This window comes from Mytilus californianus, unplaced genomic scaffold (assembly GCF_021869535.1).
Source record: "Mytilus californianus isolate M0D057914Y unplaced genomic scaffold, xbMytCali1.0.p SCAF_15, whole genome shotgun sequence".
In the NCBI taxonomy this organism is placed as follows: Eukaryota; Metazoa; Mollusca; class Bivalvia; order Mytilida; family Mytilidae; genus Mytilus; species Mytilus californianus.
In genome coordinates this window covers 6,711,512-6,736,986 of record NW_026262637.1, presented here as the reverse complement: position 1 = coordinate 6,736,986, position 25,475 = coordinate 6,711,512, and the positions used below count along the sequence as shown (strand labels likewise).

Genomic DNA, 25,475 nt, shown 5'->3' with positions numbered 1-25,475 from the left:
TTACGATGTATAGTCAGTCTGGCAGGCTTCATTTGACCTTGACCTCATTTTTAAGGTTCATTGGTCAATGTTAAGATTTTGTGTTTTGGTCTGTTTTTCTTAAACTATGAGTTATCGGTCAACTATATTTGGTGTGTGGAATGATTGTAAGGTGTACATGTCTGTCTGGCAGGGTTCATCTGCCCTTGTCTCATTTTCATGGGTCATTGATTAATGTTAAGAATTCCTGGTTAAGTTTGTTTCTTAGATACTATATGCAATAGGTAAACTATATTTAACGCATAGAATGATTGTAAGGTGTACATGTATTTCTCCTTGATCTTGACCTCATTTTCTTTGATCATGTTAAGTTTATGTGATACTTATAGTAAAATTTCATATTTAGGAATATAGCATAAAATCAATGGTCAGTAAAGCAGGTGAGACATTTCAGCGTGTGCACTTTGTTTATAATTCAACACATTTCTGCAATATTTGAGTCACATTGACCTACTAGTACATTTTTCATGGTTTGAATTATATGAGATTCTTTTTTTTTTGTTAGGACATAGTAGTTTGTTAAGACACCAGTGTGGCACAGGATTCTTCTATTCAATATCACTGTTATATAGTTTAACACTCTACCAATGGACCCCAGAACAGTTATTTCGAAGTGCATTTCTTTTAGATAAAAAACGCAAATCAAACAAGAATGTATCCTTAGTACACGGATGCCCTACTCGCACTATCATTTTCTATGTTCCGTGGACCGTGAAATTGGGATCAAAACTCTAATTTGGCATTAGAATTAGAAAGATCATACCATAGGGAACATGTGTACTAAGTTTCAATTTGATTGGACTTCAACTTCATCAAAAACTACATTGACCAAAACTTTAACCTGAAGCGGGACAGACGGACGGACGAACGAACGAACGGACGCACAGGCCGAAAAACATAATGCACCTGCTCTATCCCAATAAGATGAGTTGGTTGACCGTTATGGAATATCCGTTTCACAGACGACAACGCATATGTTCCTATTGTCGTAACTACAATCCAGTCCCCTTTTCACAGAATATGACCTACCGAATAAGACTTATCAATGGGTTTGTACTAACATGAGCACCATGACGGGTGCCATATGTGGAGCAGGATCTGCTTACCCTTCCCAAGCACCTGAGACCACCTCCCGTTTTTGGTGGGGTTTGTGCTGCTCAGTCTTCAGTTTTCTATGTTGTGTCTTGTGTACTGTTGTTTGTCTGTTGGTCTTTTTCTTTTTTAGCCATGTCGCTGTCAGTTTGTTTTCGACTTTTGAGTTTGAATGTCCCTTTGTTTTCCTTCGCCTCTCTTTAACAGTGTAGTGTACTACTTTTTGGACAAATTATATCGGCTCTAAATCAAAATATGGACAATTTTGCATATTTCACAGGTCAACGAGATGTCAATCAAATTGACCTATATATACGAAACTGGATACAGGTAGTTGAAAAAACCTTTACACAAACATCTTTCAAGCCAAATTATAGAAAATAAAGCAAAAACCCGATTTCATGTCAGGTCTCCTTTAAGGGGGTTAATAACGCAGTTTTGCAGCTTCAGACAAATTGTTAACTATTTTTTTTCCTTTTTAAACTGGACCAAATCACTACTTTAAATTCATGCCTCAAATTTTTTTTACATGTAATTGAATCCCCCCACGATATAAAGAAATTTATTTCGAAGGTGTATGAAAAAAAATTACAAATTAAACAGACTATTTTTAGACTACGAAAATTAAGTGATGATAACTGTGTCCCCGGACCTACTACATGAAGGTAACTGATACCCTATGTACGGCTTGAGTGATTGGTTATATTTTGTGTAAAATATGCTACTGATTGTAGTGATGATAACTGTGTCCCCGGACCTATTACACGAAGGTAACTGATACCCTATTTACAGCTTGAGTGATTAGTTATGTTTTGTGTAAAATATGCTACTGATTGTAGTGATGATAACTGTGTCCCCGGACCTATTACACGAAGGTCACTGATACCCTATATACAGCTTGGGTGATTGGTTATGTTTTGTGTAAAATATGCTACTGATTGTAGTGATGATAACTGTGTCCCCGGACCTATTACATGAAGGTCACTGATACCCTATTTACAGCTTGAGTTATGTTTTATGTAAAATATGCTTCTGATTGTAGAATATCAATCTTTCACAACAACTATTAAATATCTCCTCATAAAGTATAACACATTTGTAACATTTAAACGACTATAAAAATGAGGAGATGAGGTATGATTGCCAATTAGACAACTATCCACCAAACCATGCACTTGGCAGGTGTGTTTGACTAGGATTGCTAGTTTTCCTGCGGAAGGTCATTAGTCCTCTCTGGATATTCAGGCTTCCATCACCAATACAAACTGGCAATCATGATATTGCCAATAGAGATTATTTGTGGAGTTAAACACCAACAATTAATCAATCATCAGAATGGTTGACACATACATGTTTGCCAGATGTTGTTACAGCCACTATAGGGAGTTGATGTATCAATAAAAACTAGAGAAGATAAAATGAGTTTTATTAAATTACTACAGCCACTATAGGGAGTTGATGGACCAATAAAAACAAAAGAAGATAAAATGAGTTTTATTGTGTTACTACAGCTGCTATAGAGAGTTGATGGACCAATAAAAACAAGAGAAGATAAAATGAGTTTTATTGTGTCATTACAGCCACTATAGGGAGTTGATGGATCAATAAAAACAAGAGAAGATAAAATGAGTTTTATTGTGTCATAACAGCCGTTATAGGGAGTTGATGGACCAAAAATTCGTAAGGGTTTGATTGTAAGAAGCTTCTATCCAAGTTTGGTAAAAATCCAGGATGGTTTATGAATCTAATAAATGTTTTAAAACTTAAACTGCAGACTGTATGTAATGTTAACTGGAAGAAACACTAAGTCCATTTATAAGTAATATATGGAAAGACAGGAAATAAATTTTTTACAAAATTTCCTTCTAGATACTAGCTTTTGATCATAAACAAGCTTCTGTCCAAGTTTGGTACAAATCCAGGACAGTTCAAGAAAGTTATTAAAATTTCAAAAACTTTAACCACGGAGTGAATATTTGTGGCCGCTGCCGCCGACGGAATGCAGGATCGCTATGTCTCGCTTTTGCGACAAAAATCGCTGGCTCAACAATAAAAACAAGAGAAGATAAAATGAGTTTTATTGTGCCATTACAGCCACTATAGGGAGTTGATGGACCAATTAAAACAAGAGAAGATAAAACGAGTTTTATTGTGTCACTACAGCCTCTATAGAGAGTTGATGGACCAATAAAAACAAGAGAAGATAAAATGAGTTTTATTGTGTTACTACAGCTGCTATAGAGAGTTGATGGATCAATAAAAACAAGAGAAGATAAAATGAGTTTTATTGTGCCATTACAGCCACTATAGGGAGTTGATGGATCAATAAAAACAAGAGAAGATAAAATGAGTTTTATTGTGTTACTACAGCTGCTATAGAGAGTTGATGGACCAATAAAAACAACAGAAGATAAAATGAGTTTTATAGTGTTGTTACAGCTGTTATAGGGAGTTGATGGACCAATAAAAACAAGAAAAGCTAAAATGAGTTTTATTGTGTTATTACAGCAGCTATAGGGAGATGATCTACTAATAAAAACAAGAGAAGATAAAATGAGTTTTATTGTGTTGTTACAGCTGTTTTACAACTCGAACACATTCTGTTTCACAACCATCATTTATCACAAACATTAAGTGCTACACAACATCGTCTATATATCTATATATAGTGATTCACATTAATTGTTTGAACACAACTAAAAATTGTTATAAACTCCTTTTTTCACATGTATCATATACTACATTTATGCCATTAAATACACTAATTGCCCACAGATGTTAGCATATGAAGCTACATGAATAAAACCTTGTTTTATCTGAAATATTTAAGAAATATTATGTTTGTACAACAAGACTGTTGCCGAATCAAATTCTGCAGACTTTTGGGTAGTTATGATTTAAATTTGGTTAAACCTCACAGTACAGCATTATGTAAATATTATTTCATTTTACTGATATTAGGATTCAATTTTGTGTTCTCTTCAAAATTTGTAACATATCCAAACAAGCATGAAAAAAGTGTCACTGCAACATGTCGACACTTGAACCTTCACAGTGTAAATATCAAAAGAAACTGGATACAGTACTGTGCTTGACATAGCAATTAGCTGGATTTAGTAATATGATTCTCTGTTCAATGCAAAAAGTCTGATTTTCAGCACCTTAAGCCCTTTATAATTGTGTTTGAAAACTGTAAGACATAAGAAAAAATTTACTGTCAAACTCATTACATTTCTCACAAAAGAAAATTTTAGTTTAAAAATTATTTTCCAAATTGGTTGAACAATAAAATTTCACTGTACTGACTAGAGAAGTATACAACATCAGCAATGATATTTCTGTTATAAAAGGAGTCTTGTCTTCCATTATAAGAGAATGATAAACAACAGCCTTAAATTATAGTACAAAATCTTAAATACTGAATGTTAACAAGTCATGGATAAATAATACCAATAGTTCCACATTGATTAACATATAAATATAATTCTGATTACATCACAGATTCTGACTGGTTATTGATGGAATGATTTGTATGGAATTCTGTACCAATAATTTCTCTGTACAAATAAATCACTATCTATAATCAATTCCTACCTTTTTATTCATTCAACACAATCTGAGCATATCCATACATCAGGAAGATTTGTATATTTTTTTAAATTTTTTTATACTCAAGAAAGAATGTGTCTAATAAGCACATTAATAAAACTTGAACTGCAATAGACGCCAATATGAAGGGTAGATAAAAGGGAGACTATAATCTTAAGACCAATAAGTATTTAAAAATACATTAAAACATAGATTATTTTACTGGTCTTATGTTTCACTTGCATTGGGAATTTCTGAAACAAATAATATTAAAAGCATTTTAAGAAAGGACTGAGCTATTGGTAACATAGATCTTCATATAAATTCCACTAACATCCTTAAATTCCTTAGAATGACAGATTTTAGATGACTAAAACAGAGAGTTATGCTTTATTTAGAATTCTGTTAGTGGACTGCTGTCTTTGTAATCAGGTATATTCCACATATCTTTAATCACAAACATAAGAAGTTAATCCCCAAAAAAAACTCTTATCCAGTTGATTTGACCATTTCCAGGGTCATAAATTTAATTATATTTGTTGGCCAATAGTTTGTATGCCAATACAGTTGGATATAAAGCAGAGAAAAATTATCATCTAAAACGGAAAGATAAAGAGGAACCTATTGACTATATGCTGCACTGAAATTTTTCCTCCCAAAAGATTCATTATATCAAAGTAGCAACTTTATCTAAGTCAATAACTACACAATGCAATAAAATGTCATTCCAGAGGTACACAATGTACCAACTTTCATTGATTCTGATGAAATAATTACCCTTCCAAAATATACATCTACCCATTGACTGGTTTTCTTCTTGGTCGAAAAACAAGGATTAAGAGTAAAACAAAATTTAGATCCTTAAATAAAAGTGTTTTTACAGAACTACGTTTTATCAGCAAATTGTACATTATCCCTTTGAAATTACTGCCTAATGTTTTTAAGATCATGGACAGGATTTGATACTTGAAAATAATAGGCAATAACGTCATGTATCAGTGCAGCAACATCTCTTGCACAAGTCCATCCGCATCAATTTATCAATGAAATGAATGCGACTTCATTCATACAACCGAACAACTATCCCAACGTTATTTTCTACGCGTAAAAGTAGTTTTACTAGTTGTTTAATTCTACTTCATATTCTCAACCAAAAAACATACAGTTAAGACAAATTGCTGATTAAAAGAATAATGGCATTTTATTTCTTGATACTGACTTCATCAGTTCGAATATCAGCTCAACCTAGCGCTCTCGTTTGATATTCCAGCTGACCAGGTCAGTATCAAAATCAAAATAGCCATTATTCTATATAAAGTAAGTAGATGGTAAGTGAGTTGGATTTGATATCGGACATTTTACACACTATCACAACTATTATAATCACAGTGCTTGTACATCATGTTAATCATGTAAATGTTCAACAAAAACAAGCAAACTTAACATATAAACAATAATTACTATAGATAGAAAAAATTGCATCATTCAAGAACACATACTACTTGCGTTAATCATTTCTTTATTAAAGAAATTTTAGATTAAAAAAAAAATCAATTTAAAATCATATGCTGGTATACGACTTATACTAAATTTTTCAATATCAAATGTTCAATTTACACACTGTTAAGGTTTTATTATTTGTCAAGTGCTAATTGCTTTTGTCATTCACTGAAAATCTGTGCAAGGTATGAAAATATGGAAATGAACACCAAGGACTGTACAAAGAAATTACAAAACAAATTAAGTATACAGAAAAGTACTTTCACAGCAGACTGACACTCAAATAGCCATATGTTACATTAAAAATAACAGCAGTTCAGGTTTAATGTAACACTTTTTTTTAAAATCTCAGATCAACACCAAAACTGTTTCTTTTAATAATTTAAATTTTAAGTTGTATTTGGACTAAAATCTGTGTATTTGGAGTTACTCTCCATTGTATGATCAAATAATTGTAGTTTAACTTACACTTTCCAAATATTGTTTTGGAAATGGTCCTATTAATAACAATATATTAACTTTTTTTAAAACAATACCTCAGCTTGTTGATGATGATGGGGGTTTTTGACTACCCATGAGGGTCTTGCACGGTCGGTATCTCAGCTTTCACTGTTTTACCAAAGTAAACCAAAAAGTACAATCATATTGTGTAGATAAATAAATACTTTTATATTTTGCTGAAAAACATTTGAAAAATAAGAAATACATTGTAAATTCATTCTTTCAGTTTCACAAAAGGAAACAACATAAAATACTATCTAATACTAAGAAGGTTAATTAAACAAGCAAACAAAACAAAATAGCACTCAATTCTGAACAAATTTTATATGTAAAATCAAAGTAAACAATAAGAAAATCTAACACTGAGTAAAATGTCTAATTCCTACTTCTATTTATTAAATGAAAATTGCTAAGCATCTGATGAGCAGATTATAGACCCTGAAAGCTACTAGGTAGCAAACTCTCTAAAGGCAGTTCTAGAGCTAATAACCCTACAGGAGTTATGTCCCCTTGATATGTAATGTTACCTAAGGCTTAAAGCCAAATAATGAAAAATATCTTAACTACAAATTAGAATGAAAACAAAAAAGAATAATGCTCCGAATGTTTTTGGTAAAATGTTATAGGCATTTTGTCATGCCTAAAATATAAATGAACAACCCTATTTTTATATTTTTTGTAGATGGAGGGGTTAATATGGAAAAATGGTACGTTTTATGTAAAATATGCACAGATAAATATTGACAAACATTTCTATATAATAAACAGTGTGATACCGGCGTATCCACAATTGTGTTTTACAGAGCTTCCTCTATAAATCTCTGTTCAATCTACAGGTATTTATTTAGCTTCCTCTTAAATACTCTTATTCTGATTAAAAGGTGTAAATACTTACTGACCAACTCTATTGTTATTAATAAAAATATGATCAATGTAATTAATTAGATGCATGTATATTGATTTTATAAATAAACCTAAAAAAGTTAATACTGTAGATTCATTTATTTTCAATGGTATCAATTTTCGTGGTCTGGGGAAAAAAATGATTATTTGGAGGGTTTTTAAATGATAGTTGTTAAATCATTTCCAAATCAAAGTAACTGAACATTAGTATTTTGTGGAGTGTTTAAATTTATGGTTTTCCCCCCATTACCCACCAAATCCACAAGAATTGATATACCACATATCATGATGAACCACAGTTATTAATATATATGTTTTTGGAATGTGTATAGGAACATCTTATTGGTCCCCATCTGTTCACGATAAAATGAAAATATGATTGTTTTAAATCAAAACAAATAAAATGCATTTTCCACCTCTTTGTTAATAACAAATACATGTATAGCAATCAACTGAACCCTTAAAATACAATACAATAGAAAATATGTTTAATAATACAAGATGGTTTGATAGAGCAGAATGACTATAATCTGACTGTACAGGAGACAGTTACAATGACTAGTCAAAGATTACAAAATAAGGGTTCATTCAACCCTTACAAAATTATCTTCTGACAACACAAAAATTAATTTCATACTGCCTCTTCACTCAATTCTGATTAATAAAAACAAAATCGTAAAATATTTGTAGGTTTTGATGTAAATGTATTCAAAAATGATATTGAATCTTAATATCATTTTATAAAACACAAAAAAAAAAACTGGCCTGCACAAGTAGATAAATGTCCTAATCCAAAAAGATTTTGCTTGATTAAATGTCGAAGATGTATCAAGTCTGCCAAAATGTGATGACAAATAAAAATAAATAAAAAGAATGATATGCTGAAATCTTGCCTGATTACCAATAACAACTGAATTTTATGTTCAAAAGTTTAAGGATCAAAGCCTTTTCACAGATATAACAAAACAGTAATAACTGACCAATGAAAATAAGGTCTAGGTCAATTGAACCTGTCCGATTGAAATTTACACCTTACCTTTATTCAATACACCAAATATAGTAGACATGTCTATTACTTTTAGCATCTGAAAAGCCAACATAATCACAAAAACTTCCCATCAAACAATGAACCAGGTAAAACAAATTGTGTTAGTGAGTTATTAATACCTTACAACCATTAAAGACTGATCAAATATGGTTGATCTATCACTTAGAAATAATTCAGATTTTGCCAAGTAAATCATTATTGATTACTGCACCATAAAATACGGACATGCATACCTTGAAATGCATTTATAAGTTACTGCCATAAAATATCAAACAATATTACAAAATAGAAATAAAACAGCATAATAGAGATTCATGATAGAGATTAAAATCATTCAAAAATATCATTCAAAAATGAATCAATTGATTTTAGTTATTATATTTGAAAAAAGACAGGTTAATAAGCTATCTTCCCTTTCTTCATGGAAGTTATGATATGATGCTTTGAGTTCGTAAGAGAAAGAATGGAAATATTTTGCTCACATGCTGAAAACCTTTCATTTATTTAATTGATCTATCAATGAGATACTCATTAGCACAATATTAATTGAAAGCCTAAGGCTGTTGGACTGTTTCTCCACCAGTAAGACAATAGTTTGGTAACATGCTAAAATCTATGATTGACATTATCATATACATGATACATGTATAACTAGTCATAACTAGAGGCTCTAAAGAGCCTGTGTCGCTCGCCTTGGTCTATGTGCATATTCAACAAAGGGCACTATACAACATTGAAGACGAGAATAGAATTCATGACAAAAATCTCTGTCTTGTTGATCTTGAATTGCTGATCATTTAGTCTGTTTAGTTTCTCTGTATCTTCTTTAATTTTTGCTCAAAACAAAAAAGAGGGTACAAAAAATCTAAGGGCAATCACTCCTATAAAGAGTAACAGTCTACTAACTATATCGTCAAAATTTGACTTGTTAGTAGATCTTGATTTGCTGATCAATTTTGTGATTTAAAGTGTCTATCTATCTATTATAATTTTTATGATAAAAGGCAAAACGAAAAAAAAAATGGTGAAAATCGTCATTAAAGGGCAATAACTCTAATAAGGAAACGTCGGATGATTTCCTCCATAGTTTCTTAATTGTAGATCTTGTCTTGCTGATCATTTTTCCTCATTCAAGTTTCTATTTATCTATTATAATTTTTAAGATATAAGGCAAAAACACAAAAAATTGGTAAAAATCGTCATCAAAGGGCAATAACTCTAATAAGGAATTGACTGACGATTTCAACCATAAGACTTATTATAAGAACTGGTCTTGCTGATCATTTTTGCTATTTAAAGTTTCTCTCTATCTATTATAGTTTTCAAGATAATAGGTAAAAAGGAAAAAAAAAGGTAAAATTTGTCATTTAAGGGCAATAACTCCTGAAAGAAGTCGTCTGACAGTTTTGACATATGTGAACAATTGGTAGAGCTGAACATTCTGAGCATTTTTGCTCCGTTAAGATTTTCTCTATTTATAACGGTTTTCAAAATATAGACAAAACTTGTATTTTACCCCTATGTTCTATTTTTTGCCATGTCGGCCATCTCGGTTGGCAGGCGGAGTCATCAGACACATTTTTAAAACTAAATACCCCAACCAATGATGATTGTGGCCCAGTAGTTCCAAAGGAGATTTTTGTAAAAGTTAAGAGACGATGATGGACGCCAAGTGATGAGAAAAGCTCACTTGGCACTTTGGGCCAGGTGAACTAAAAAGCAAATATCTTAAAATAGCTGACAGACACTGATTCATAATAAAGAGGAAAAAAAGTCTATGCTTTGTAAACTGATATCTATCTACTGATTCCTCAACTGGTATCAAACTCTTGTACTAAGCTGTGAAACTGTTCTAATCAATGCATGATTCTCTACTTGTAGTTTCTGATAGTCCTCGTCTAAGTCCTCAAGATCCTAAAAAAAATTTGTTTTCTATTTAGTATGTTTATAAATAAATGAAAGAACCTTTGTGAGCATGCTCACATTAAACTCCACGCCCCTAAATTGTCACTCGGCAAACAACATCTCACTATAGATTCCTAAGTTCAAAGACACATAACTCTTACAAAAGTCAACTGATAAAAACTTCTTGTGGATATGCACAAATCCATATTATGTCCTCATTAACTACAAAGTTTCATGAAATTCTGTTGTGTGCTTTCAGAGAGTTGCAATAACAAACTGTTGCAGTAGTATATTAAGGTCAAATTCTAATTTCAAAGGGGCGTAACCCCTAGAAAAAAAATTGAATCATAATTTCCTATGTACAGACAGACAGATGGACGGACGGACAGACAGACAGGTCAAAAACATTATACCCTACCTAACTTTGTTACATGGGGTATAATAATCAATTATTATTCCTCAGTTAACTACAGCTTCAGAGTGACTACTTCAGTGGCGGATCCAGAAATTTTCATAAGTGGGGCCCACTGACTGCCTAAGAGGGGGCCCGCTCCAGTCACGCTTCAGTGATTCCTTATATAATCAACCAAATTTTTCCCCAAAAAAAAGATGGCCCCCCCCCTAAATCCGCCTCTGTACTTTGTGGAACTGTCCAAATATATTATTCATTAAGAAGAGTTATCATTCACATGTCCTGAGGAAATGTAGCATAACTGATTAAGTATCTATAGTAACCTTGAACAGGCAGAGCTAAAAAAAGAACAGTAATCATAAATATGTCCTTGTGGAAAATAAAACTAGAATATAAGACTAGCTATACAGAAGTACAATTGTTTTTTTTTTCTCTATTGAATTGATTCAAATTTTGTTATGCCAGGGACTCTTATAGCTTACTAAAGGTATGGGTTTTGCACATTGTTTAAAGGCCGTACAGTGACCTATATTTATTTTCATCCTCATCCTTTGGTTTCTGGTGGACAGCTGTCTAATGTGCGATCATACCAGATCTGTTTATTTTACCCCGTATGATGGTTGCAGGGGACATAGAAATTCCGGTCTTGTTAGCACTCCCACAAGTACAATTCTTGTCAGATTTATATAAAAATTATATAGGTTAATATAGGTTTATATCAACAATGTCTACGACAAGTTAGAAAATCAGTGCTGTTCAACTATTTTTAAAAGAGTTATGGCCCTAGGAAATATAAATTTTATGGAAAATTGCATTAAACACTCTCACTGTACAATTTTTGCCAGAATTTTTTCAAATTTATATCAAAGGTATATATCAGCAATGTCTGACATTTACAAAAATCAGTGCTGATCAATTATTTTAACATGAGTTATTCCCTTTGGAAATATTAATTATATCAGAAACTACATTGCATTTGCTCTCAAGCCTTCATTTCTCAAAGATATTTATAAAAGTTTAAAAGAACAAAAAAAATATTTTATTTTAGTTATTCCCTTTAGACAGATAAAATATGTGCAATGCAGGGAGTATTGGAACTCTGTTCTTTTATTTATACTATTTATTTGTATGATGATTCTGCTTGTAATGTTTCCTTTTATCCAGCAAAACCACAACTCTGTTTGACCTTTATTAATGCCTGATTTACATTAACTTATAATTGAAAGGTCAGTTGTTTTACCACATGACAGGGTACAATTAATTACTTCTCTTGATTGACAAAAGAAAGGCCCAGCCTGATTCCAATTTCAATTTTCATTCATATTATTGAATAATTCATCTTGATCTGTACTAATCTTAACTGACAATGTAATCATGAGGTTTTTACAATTTCCAGTGGCATGGCTGCAGTGTAGCATTGTAAGCATGTGCTTACAATTATTTTAAGCAATATTTTTTCCCATAAAAATTTTAACGAAATCATTCAGCTTCTGCTGCTCACAATTTATTTTCTAGTGGCTATGCCATTGATTTCAGCATACAACATGTATAAGCTTAAATGAAACAAGCATTCGGAGAGTGTTGCATGGCAACAGATACCGGCAGTCCTCTACAGGTTAAAAGTTCATTGTACTGCAACAAAATGCTAACTTGATCTATAACTTGTCATGGTGTAAACTATATAACAATTATCAAATCAATATCTTCAAGCATGACAAAAAAAGAAGGGAAAAACTGATTATTTGGGTGAATTTTCTTAGTCAAAGGACCATAACTCTGCACAAAATCATCAGACCAGAACAAAATTCTAAATTGATTTGTAAATTGTCATGATAAAACTATATACCAATTATTAAATCAATATCTTCAAGCATGACGAAAAAAAGGGTGGAAAACTGATAATTTTGAGTGAATGTTTTAAGTCCAAGGACCATAACTCTGGAAAAATCATCAGACCGGAATAAAATTTGAACTTGATCTGTAACTTGTGATGATAAAACTATATACCAAATATCAAATCAATATCTTCAAGCACGAAGAAAAAAAGAGTGGAAAACTGATTTGCCGGTCTGACAGATGGACAGAGTGCAAACTTAAAGTCCCCTTTGACTTGATCGGTAGGGGACTATAGTTAGGAGAAAAACTATCCCTCAAGTTTTTTTTGCAGCCACAAAATCCAAGACAATAAAGTACAAATGATTTACATGCTATATGTAATAAGGAATTTATAGTAACTGCAATTTTATTTCTTATTTTAAAATGATTTTTTTTTTTTGCACATCAGTGTAACTCAGGTAACTATATTATAACATACTATAAACATGCTGGGTAATGGGTTTAAATTCTTAAGGCAAATTAAGATACACAAATGATCATTTATAAAAGTAAATGGTGACATATTCAACCCAAATTCACAAAAATAAGCGTTTTCATAAAATAAGGAACAAACTGAAGATTAAACAAGAATTTATATGTAAAATAAAATATCATGAAATAAATTCTTTGAGGAGTAAGTTAAAATTCAGCCTTTTATTTTTAGATTTTATGGCTATACTTATGAATGGAGTTTAAATTCATGCCAAGACACTCTATCTTTTAAACTGCATCACAATTAAAATCAATGTCAAAAACTTTTCGTCTATTAAAATCCATGACAAAGAGATGTTTACTGTTAAAATCCATGACAAAAGATGTTCACCTATTAATATTCATGACAAGCGATGATAAAAATGTTTTGTTTTTGTGTGTTTTCCTGGCATATATTTCCACAGCAGGTCCTCTTGCAAACAATTCTATACTTATATAGACACCTATGCTATTCTATCTACTTTTGAAATCGTGTGATTCGTGTTAGTTTATCATCTCATTGGACTACAACACTCAAAATGTTGTCACGTTTTTTTTTTTCCTTTAAAGATTTGGTAAAACCATTTAGACTTTTCAAGCAAATTAAAAACATATACTTCTGAAATTTTCTTTAAGAATGCCGGACAGCATTATTTCAATATACAGGTGTAGCTTGAATAATAATTGTTTTTCAAATGATCTTTTAGATCCTCTTGCAATTTAAAAATTAAAAAAACATAATTTAAATAATAACAGGTCATGCTAAAGCTGACAACAGACTAGCTTACCCATTTACATCCTCTGGAATTTAAAAACAACAAAAACTTAATTTGAATTTGTTGAGAAAATTGATAATCACAAACTGTCAAGTTTTTCCTTATTTTAATCAAATAAAATTTTGTATTTAAAGATTAATTAGGATGTTTTATTTCCTGCACCACTAACGTCAGGTTATTCTCCATTAGTTAATGCTGATGGTGTGCTGACATTTGAATTCTGTATTATTGCAGCATTTCCTATATTTTATTTCAATCGACAAAATCTTATAAATAGATGCAAGTATTAAAATAACATTACAAAGTAAGAATTGAATACATGTTACCTTGTTCAGACAATAAATTTCTCGTTCTAACTCAACAATTTTCTGATCTCTGTTTTCTAACATAGATTTCAACTGTCTGTTTTCTTCTCTTTCATCATCAAGTTTCTAAAAAATAATATTGACATAAGTTAATATTCAGTTAACATGGTTAATAAAATAGATAGTTACATTTTCAATGGATTAAAGGTATAGATATACATTGTGTATGTTCAATGGATTAGAGGGGATAGATATACATTGTTTATTTCAATGGATTAAATGATATAAATATATTTTCAATGGAACAGAAACTTGCTTCTGTAAATTAAGCCAAAAAGAATATCAAATGTAATGCAGTATTCCTTGCAAACAAACCTTTTCTAACTTAGTCTTTTCGTCTTTGAACTTTGCTCTTTCCTCGTCCAATTTGGAAGAAGAGTCCTCAAAATTATGTCGAGGATATCGTCGTTGATTAGAACTATTCAAATTCTCCATGAACTTTTCACGGTGATGAGATCCTGTTTGGTTTTCTGTGTTACCATGGTTACTACGATATGAAGGTGGAGATTTGGTTTTAGTCTCCACATCATGTGTCCTTGATTTGCCATCAAGGTCACGATACGTGGAACGAAACTGACTGGAATCATGATATGACTGTTTTTGACTGTCCTTTTCTACATTTGACTGTAACTTGTTCTCTTGGTCATGATTTGACTGTGGAAATCGTGAAAGCACCGAGGGAAATGATTTAGGTTTATTTGATTGCTCTGAATCTTTGTTCTGGTTTTGATTAGCCGCAAATGGGAATCGATTTAACACAGTATGAGTTGTTCGAGTGTCATGATCACTTGAAGGAGATGATTGTTTATTCGTCCGTGGTGACTCCCATAGAAGATTGTTCCTTGGTGAACTTGGTTTATAAGACAAGGTTGGATCAGAGGGGGAAATCCTAGAATATACAGAATTTGGAGGACGAGAGGTTTTTGGACTATAGGTGTTTGAATCTGTTGATTCTGATTTTCCAATGACAGATAAGTTGGTTTCTGAATGACTGACTGTACTGTCGTAGTCCTGGTTATCTTCTAAATCTGCCTCAAGATCTGAAGGACTGAAAAATAAAAGGTAATTAAAACTACAAATTAAAAAAAAAAAGATCATGGATCTGTCAAACAGCAAACTTGCAAAACAGGTCCTGAGGACAGAAAGATACAAGAAACTATCACAAATAACTAGACATCATTGAGATGGGAGCCATCTCTGTGGGCCCCCTGTGAATAACGTGTGGAAAACAATTTGTATCTTTACCATAGGACATGGGGTTGTCATATGAAACCAAAGTTTTTGACCTCGACCTTTGACCTAGGAAGTTGTACATACATTATGACACACCCTCTGGTGTTGGTTCATATACATATCAAGTATAAACTTTGAAATCATAACAGTTCTCAAGATAGAGAGCAGACCCGATCTTTACCATAAGACATGGGGTTGTCAACTGAAACCAAAGTTTATGACCTTGACCTTTGACCTAGGAAGTTGTACATACATTATAACAAACCCTCTGGTGTTGGTTAATATACATGTCAAGAATAAACTTTGAAATCATAAAGGTTCTCAAGACATAGAGTGGACACGATCTTTACCATAGGACATGGGGTTGTCAACTGAAACCAAAGTTTTTGACCTTGACCTTTGACCTAGGAAGTTGTACAAACATTATGACACACCCTTTGGTGTTGGTTAATATACATGTCAAGTATAAAGTGTGAAACCATAACGGTTCTCTAGATATAGAGCGGACATAATTTTTTACAGACGGACGGACAGACTTATCACTATAGGGCGACCCGCCATTCAGCGGGGCCCCAATTAGTTTAGAGTATTGTTGGTGCCTAACTATAAAACTGTATGCTTTTTACTGACATTTCATATTTATATAAATGAAAAGCATTTTTTTGTAATTGAACATATATTAATTGTTTGCCTAGCTAAAAAAAGATTATCAGACAGCTGAACAAATATAATATAGTTACCGTAATCAATCTGATTACGTAGTGTAACTTCTTTATCATCCTGCCGACCAAATGTAAAAACAAGTTTGCTGAACATGTGTTTATCTGTTTTTCTAGACAGCTGACCAACAATGACCAAGATTAAAATTCTTTTTTCAGACCCCTGACTCAATGTCAAATTCTTGAATCAAACAGCTGTCCAAGTGTTAAACTTTTTATTAGTATTAGACTACTGTTTGTAGAATTCTCTATCAATCCCCTGACCAAGTGTAAATTTATTCCTAATGTGCATCATGAACCATGACAAGTAGATCACAGTGTTCAACTTTCAAGTAGATGTTCATCAAGTTGAAATGATATCACAGTTTAATTTATATTGTAGATACCACTTTTAAATAATTTGCATCACTTGTGTGTGAAGTCGGGTCATGTTGCCCTACAAATAGACTATAAAACCATATATTGAGTCAAACTTAAAATTACAATAAGAATGCTCTAGTAAAGAAACTATACCTTTTATTTCTCACCACATTATATGCACTTCTGCCACCAAATCTCTGTAAAAACAAGTTCATATGTTATAAATATGACATACAATCAAAAACCTAAATTTTATTTTCCTCAATGTTTATGATAAATTGACGTTCATTTCATCTTCCTTTGTGGCAAAGTGAAAATAGGTACTGAAAGTGACTGATTCTTTGTAATCTTCAACAAGTTTTCATTTCTTGCTGTTTTGCTTGATTGTACTTTATGCTAAAATGCTATATTTTGATTGGTTAATATGAGGGAGACATTTTACTCTATCTCATAGCTCAGCCAAAGACCATTTTTTAGTGTCATTTACGGTGCAGACCAAAAATGGCTGATATAAAAGACAATGAATTGAATTTACATCGATAAAGACAATGCTCAAGTTTAAGCCTTTTTCATAGGCTATCAACATTAAATAATAAATGTGGATTGTGTCCATGCATGGACACAGATGATGACCCCGCTTGCATATCATATAAAGATATAAAGGGACACAACTGAAGAACGGTAAAAGTGACTCTACTTAAATTACAAATCTCTAGAACAGTAATCAAAGTGCTTGTAAGCACTGAATGGTAAAGATTGCTTTAATTTATCAGTAGGAAGTAAAATTGAATATTGCATTGTATAAAGCATTGGTTGTAGTTGATTCAACTACCATCATGCACAACGAAAGATAACTCCAATTTTCAAAGAAGACTTTAAAATATTTTTAGAAATGATGGGTAAAAATTGCTTTAATTTATCAGTGGAAGGTAAAATTAAGCATTGCATTGTATAAAGCATTGATTGTAGTTGATTCAACTGTAATCATGGACAAAGAAAGATAACTCCAATTTTAAAAATATTTGATATTTAGAAAAAAAAAATGAAAAATTCAGCAATTTTTCCATTTGTAAAGGGCATAACTCTAGAACAGTAAAAGTTACGGCACCAAAATTCAAACTTGATCTGTATATTGTGGTAATAAGCAATGTGTATAAGTTTCATAACATTTGGTTGAGGCAAACTTAAGTTAGAGAACGGAAACCAAAAATTTAGCAATTTTTCCATTTGTAAAGGGGCATAACTCTAGAACAGTAAAAGTGACGCCACCAAAATTCAAACTTGATCTGTATTAAGTGGTAATAAGCATTGTCTTTAAGTTTCATAACATTTGGTTGAGGCAAACTAAAGTTAGAGAACGGAAACCAACTTTGGGACATACGTACGGACAGACAAGGGTAAAAATTAATGCCCCCTCCGCTATGGCGGGGGCATAAAAATGCATCTTTCTTTACCTTGTTACTTTTCTAATGACTGTACTGGACATTGTTATGTAATGAAGTCTTATTCAATTATTTTCAATATAAAATTTAAGAGACAATAATGACAGAAAAATTAAATAAAACATAACTGAGAGAGTTTTAGAGCAGATTGCTTCCCCTTGAAAAAAACATTGTTTACCTTGGCTTTGACTCGGTTGACAACATTTTCTCTGGGTAGATCCTTGTCCAATGACTGGCACATTTGAGATAGTTAACTGAGCCAATATTATAAGGCAAGTCCAATGATGACAATATAAGTCACTTCAGATAGAAGGGAAATTACAGCAACTACCAAATAAATTCAGAATGGAAACAGGGAATGTGTCAAAGAGATAACAACCCAACCAAAGAGCAGAAACAGCCCAAGGCCATCAATGGGTCTTCAACACAGTGAAAAAATCATGCACTCGGAGACGGGCTCCAGCTGGCCCCTAAACAGTAATGTTTACTAGTTCAGCGAAACTGTACGTCATCCTAAATATTTCTATTATTAAATCCGCCCACTTTTACAGGACATTTTACTTGTCAATTTTTTGCGACCAAATAAGATATATATTTCAGGACACTTTATCCCTACAAACATATCGGTATGTAACACAATAAGGGACTGGGAAAGCCTTGTATTCACAATGGTGATAACAACACAATAAGTGACTGGGACAGATTTGTATTTACAATGGTGATGACAACCTTAAAGATCCTGATGTACTAAAAATTGAACACTTCTGACCTGATTTTATCAATGACCATTTAAAATGTTTAACATATGGACAGTTTTGAATGATTACTTCATTACAGGTAGCCTGATACAGGTAAACACACCTTCATCTGTTGTTTCACTCAGATAATAGTATTAGTCACACTTGTTTAACATCATTTAAATCCATCAATTTCTGGCTATTCAAAGTATAACTTACTTTAAAGGCATCAACAAAAATTATTGATATAGAGGTCATGACAACAACTTTCATACTTATTCTTTACATTACATTACCAGGATTATAATCCGATAGAAATCAACCTTATATATGCAAATGAATATCAATACATCTGTTAACTTATTTCGGGTTGAAAAAATCTTTATGCAAAGTCTGTACAGTAACTGTTTGAAATTTGTGTTGATATAAGAACTTTACAAAACAGACTAAAATTCATCTTTAATTTCGTATTTGAATGTTCCAAAATCAATCAAAGTCTTATTCGTGTACATTTATACCTGCACTTGCATAAGGTCTATTTCTATCCGACGCAGCTAATATAACTTGTATAGTTTTGTTTTGATGTTGTATTTGTCATTTATAATCTTGGTATTTCAGTGGGGCTGCTTTTTCTGGACTGATTTTAATTGTAAAAGTAAATGGTCTTCATTGCTACAAATTTTATGCCTTAGCAATAATATACATGCTCAATTTCCTTTTCAAATGCTTTCAAATTCATGTAACCAATTTGATGATGTTCATAAATTTACTATGAATTTTGGACGCTTATCTTTAGTAACGTTGGAAAACAATGTGATTAATAAGGATGTGTTATTATAAATTTGCCTCTGTTTCTGTTTTGTATAATAAAAAATAAGAAGATGTAGTATAAAATTTTGCCAATGAGACAGCTCTCCACCAGAGACCAATTGACGTAGAATGTTAGCAACTACACTGAGGTCACCATGTTTTTTTTTCCTTTAAAAACTGAATAATAATCACACTAACCTTGACTAAACAAGCATGCATCATGTACATGTAATACAAGTTATAAGTTTTATCTGAAAATATATCTAGATACTTTAAATACATTCTGAGTGTATATTATATAGCTTGCTGTTCGGTGTGAGACAAGGCTCCGTGTTGAAGGCCGTACTTTGACCTATAATTGTTTACTTATTTTACACATTGTGACTTGGATGGATAGTCGTCTCATAGTCACTCATACCACATCTTCTTATTTATATCCAAATTGATATAAATTGTGCAATGCATATTATTTGCTGTCATTTTTTATTGTTCGATACTAATTATACCTGTTTAACATGTGTATGATGTGCATAGGGAGATAATCAAGTCATATAAAAAGAAAGCATAAAGCAAGTTCAGGAATTTGTACAACATGCTCACATATATATCCGTAAATTCTATTCTTATATCAAATTACCATGATTACTATCTCCAAAAAAAACTTACATCAGAGGGAGATTGAGGCTGATTATCATCTACTCTTTCATTGTACAATGCCGCCTTACGTGCCACATCATTAGTTCTGTGTCGTCTTCCCTCGACTGAGAAAGCCTCATTATATGAAGTATTTTTTTTAGTTTCTGATACAGTTTTAAGTTCAGTTCCCTCTTCCACTATATCCTCATCATCTAATGAATCACCAGTGCTCTGTAATAACAATCAGACAAAACAAATGATAAACAGTTGGTAAGGTATACAAAAGGTCAAACTGAGCTGTTTTTTCCTGGATAATGAACTACTTAGCTATGTCAAACCATATGCAAGTTATGTCATACCTACAATACCCTTCCCTTTTCACGAATGTGACTTACCAAATTAGACTATTTACCGGATTTGTAATAACATAAGCAACACGACGGGTGCCACATGTGGAGCAGGATCTGCTTACCCTTCTGGAGCACCTGAGATCACCCCCAGTTTTTGGTGGGGTTCGTATTGCTTAGTCTTTAGTTTTCTATGTTGTGTCATCTGTACTATTATTTGTCTGTTTGTCTTTTTATTTTTGGCCATGGCGTTGTCAGTTTGTTTTCGATCTATGAGTTTGACAGTCCCTCTGGTATCTTTCGTCCCTTTTTTATGGGGTAAGGGAAACAGACTTTGATTATGGTAAAGTTACAGGTGCATAAGGCTTTCTACAGTTAAGTTTTCATCAAAGGAGAACCCTGGCCCGGCAAATATCAAAATTCTGAAGTCTCTGCCCCAGACAACATACAAATGACTAAATTAGGTTATTGATATGACAATTTTTAACATGTCTATCATAAACAGGGGTGGATTCAGGATTTTAAAAGGGGTGGCACATTTCCAGAAAATTGAATATATACCACCAAGCAGAGTGAGATGATTTTTTTTTACCATCTAAGGCTAAAAATTATATATTTCCGAAATTAAAGGGGGTATACACCCTCCGTGCTCCCCCTGAATCTGCCACTGATAAAGAGGAAATGGTTTCATGGACATTTTTCTGACAGCATCATTTCCAAACTCAATGTATCACAAATAACAATATATATATATATACATGTATAGCTATAGGTACCTTATGTACCACCCATGTTGAACCTATAAAGTATAGACCACAACATTCTTAAGAAAAACCAATAAATCATCTAATTAGCATAGTTAATTGTATATTCTATGATCAAAGAATATATCAATATCAAGACAATAAATGTCCATCAATTCTAATAAGAATGCTGTGTAAATCAAATTTTCATTTCCCATGAGTAACTGCAGGCCAAAGACCAGTATGTTATGCAATAATGGATGATCTGAAATAGTTGTGAGTTTTAAGAGAGCTGCTTTGAAATATATTTATGAAAGAAATTTAAGGGCTGTCTCTGAAAACAATTTGTTCAGCATATTCAGGCCAAGCACATTTTTTTTTATAAACAGTTCAGCAATAGTAATACTTATGGAACAAATTACCAACACATTACCAACAGATTACCAATAAATATATATACAAACATCTACATCATGTACATTTGTATGTTTATTCAAATATTGTTATAAATAAATATTTTTCAGATATCTCTGTCAAGTCTTGCAGACACACAGATTATTAATTAGCATAAACATTATGCATGACCTAGCTATCCTACATGTATATATTTGCTGCTTGTTTTAATATTCATTTATATTAAATCACATTTAATGATGTCTTTTATGTACTGAATTGAATAGAGCCTCACGTAAGATTGGTTAAAATTAATTTTTGTAGTCCAGCTATGTAAGGGGAGTTGGTGGAAACTAACATTTCCAATGTGGATTATGTCATTTGCTACAATTGAGTACCTACATTTTTGTAAATTGAAATACATTTTTTTGGAACCTATGCCCCAAAATTTCTTTTACAGGAAACCCACATACACAGCTAGACTTTAAAGGGAAACTTTCTACCCATAAAATTGTAGAACTTGTAATTGCCTAGTCTGAGGTTCAAAGTAGGGTATAGTTTTATTACATTGTCAACAAATAGGGAAAATTCTTTCATAGTCAAATCTTTCAAGTTTGTTGTTTTTAACTGCTATATGCAAATTTTCATATTATTAAGATCTTGACGTATATTTGTGACTGCTTGTGCAGATAAATTTCATGGACATATTCTGTGTGAAATACAGTATTAATAAAGACAGATAAATATCAAGTTACAAACCAAATGTTCATAACTAAGTCAAAAGTAGGTCAACAGAACACAACTAATGTGACTGTGTGATCTGTCAGTATTCAAGCACAAAGTAGGTTATCTTTTTACCATCAAAATCCAAATATAATCTCAATAGTTGCAAAGAAGGCCTGAAAATGGAGAAAAAGGTTTACTTTCAAGTTTTTTTAGTACAATGTCTGAAAGCAGAGAAGTAGGCACAAAGGCTGTTATTAAGTCAAAAGAAGGTTGATTGATTATTGATTGTTGCTTTCTTAGTGTCCAGTAGCAAATATTTCATGCATGTTCAGAATGAAGGGCATGAAATTTTAACTGCATGCCTGTGGAAAAAAAGTGTATATTGAACATGTTGGGTAGAGACAGAACTTTAGCAGGTCCACCAGGCCACTCAAATAGTTGCTGCATGGGTTCTTAAAAGTGCAGAGAAAATGGCACTGTCTCTACAGGAGGCATCACATGTAACACCCTCCATTCTCTCTGGCTGTGGCTACGTATTGATACATCCTGTACAACCCAAACAGAAGTCCCGCTTTGGCAAGGGTTTTACTGCCAGTTGGAAGAAGACCAAAAGTGACCATATTTCTATTCCCCAGTCACCCCTGGGGGGTCAAAAGTAGGCCAATTAGAACAATATTTACTTTATCTGTAACTACACATTGTTATCAAAATCTGTTAATTGAAAATCAGATAAATTTACTTAGAAAATCCCTTTACCTGTTTTTAATGGTCATCATGAGAGTGAGAGAAATCACATTTGAATATCTTAAACACCCTTCATGTAATAGCTTCATTCATCAGCCGACAGTGGCGCATTTAGGGGGAAGCCAAGGGGCCCCCTTTTTGTGGGAAAAATTTGGTATATTATTTAGGGAATCACTGAAGTATGACTGGAGCGGGGCCCCCCTCTTATGCAATCAGTGCCCCCTCCCCCCTTTATGAAAATTTCTGGATCCACCACTGGTCAAAAGTTTTACAGTCGCACCCAACCTACCCTAACCTCAAATGCTGGATTGTACCCTCTGTTGTCACCTTACCTCTGTTGACTGGAGGTGTACAACACCTGTACTTCTTCTCTTTTCACGTAATTTTCTTTTGTCTTTAAGGCCCATCTTTCCTTTCAAATGACTGGGTCTGGTCCTTTTGTCTTTTGCCCGACCCACCCCACCACGAGAGGGAGATTCATGTTCACCACTGAAACCTTCATCTCCGTTCTGGTCCTTATCATTTGGGTCAGCTTCTCTTTCACTGCTTCGTGGAAGGACACCTTTTGCCCGCATAGACCGGATTTTACTTTTTCGAGCACTCTGTTCATAGTCGACGGTGTCCAGACTTTCCTGACTGACTGAACTTGAAGCCATGTTATGTAAACAAACTGTCACTACTTATGTCCGATACACAAACATTTTCACTGTGTATTACGTTTTCCAAATGACCGGGTACCTACTAATTAAACTCCTTCCCTCATGCTGTGTATTGCATGCCTCGTTTTGGGTAAATTACACCTGTAATGTGACAGCACAATTACGTCATAACAACACATACATGTATATTAAAAGGGAAATACACAAATTCCTTGTTTATAATCTCACAATCGTTTAAAATCCCGACACTGTTTGTGTATTAACATTTTTATTGATCAATAATCAATAAACCAGCTACTGCGAGGGAGGATGACACATCGTTCTCCTAACTGTGACATAGTAATTATTTTTAGACATTTTCATTCACAAGTTTCTTTTATAGATACACAGTGTATATTTTTTTTATTTTGTAGGAATAATACTTCAAATTATATACAATTAACACTTTGAATTTATTTTAATATTATTTCTCAGCCAACAGTGAATTTAACAACCGATTTAGCATGTTTAGGAAAAAAAAATCACAATATCAATTTAATTATAATTACTCATTTGTGTGGATAGTATACACATTGGAACCACAGGCACTTGTCTCTGAATTTATAGGGGATTGGGACCCAGGATTTTAATACTAATTATACTATAAAAATCCTTATTTGAAACCATCTACAGGATGTTGTCTTGCATACTATCACATTTATGATAGAGCCATTCAAGATTTATACAAACCAAAATTTGGATTCTTCAACGAATGTACAGATAAAAAACAAAACGAACTCTTAAAAAAAAACACCAACAACGAAAAACTATAAAAAAAAAGACCATGTTATGAAAAAAAATTAACTTCGTATAAAGATAAAGATTGAGATTATATTTTCAAAATTAGGTCCCTAGGCGGCATACACATATAACAAATATAATCTTTAAAACAAACAGTATTTTACATGACATTCACATACTACACCTAAAATATTGATATGTCAAGTTAATTAAAAAAAAAATATTTAAGGGTTGCTTCGATCTACAGAGATGTGGCAAATGTTCTCTCACTTGATTTTATTTGCAGTTATTTTTATTTCGTTTATGTAACATGTGTAAATGCCGTTGAGACTTTCAATTGGATGTTTTAATACTGATATTTTTCGTGTTAAAGACTAGGAAAATCAATAAGAAATTCTTCCTTAACTATGAAAGTATTGTTTATCAACAGGCTCATATAACGTATTAAACGACAAAAAGGCAAATTGGGACCAATTTGCAAATAGAAAAAGACCTCACTGAAACCTTATAACAGCTAAAAAAAGATCAAAATAAAATGAGTCTCGATGAACTTTGGAACACTTTCAAAGCCAGCATCCAAAAATCTACTGATAAGCATATTCCAACAAAAAGGATTGGTAACAAATCAAAACTACCTTGGGTAAATAACCAACTAAAAAAGCTGATCAACA

General features: G+C 32.4%; 1 protein-coding gene across 1 annotated transcript; it reads right to left on the bottom strand.

Annotated features, from left to right (window-relative positions):
• Nucleotides 1–6,218: 6,218 nt before the first annotated feature.
• On the bottom strand, nt 6,219–24,278 carry LOC127725290 (GATA zinc finger domain-containing protein 14-like). The gene is made up of 6 exons (XM_052232212.1): nt 23,698–24,278; nt 20,443–20,643; nt 16,941–16,984; nt 14,791–15,523; nt 14,437–14,541; nt 6,219–10,585 (listed from the first exon to the last, which is right to left on the bottom strand). The coding sequence occupies exons 1-6, from the start codon at nt 24,019–24,021 to the stop codon at nt 10,493–10,495; spliced, it is 1,500 nt and encodes a 499-aa protein (XP_052088172.1). The 5' UTR covers nt 24,022–24,278; the 3' UTR covers nt 6,219–10,492.
• Nucleotides 24,279–25,475: the final 1,197 nt, after the last annotated feature.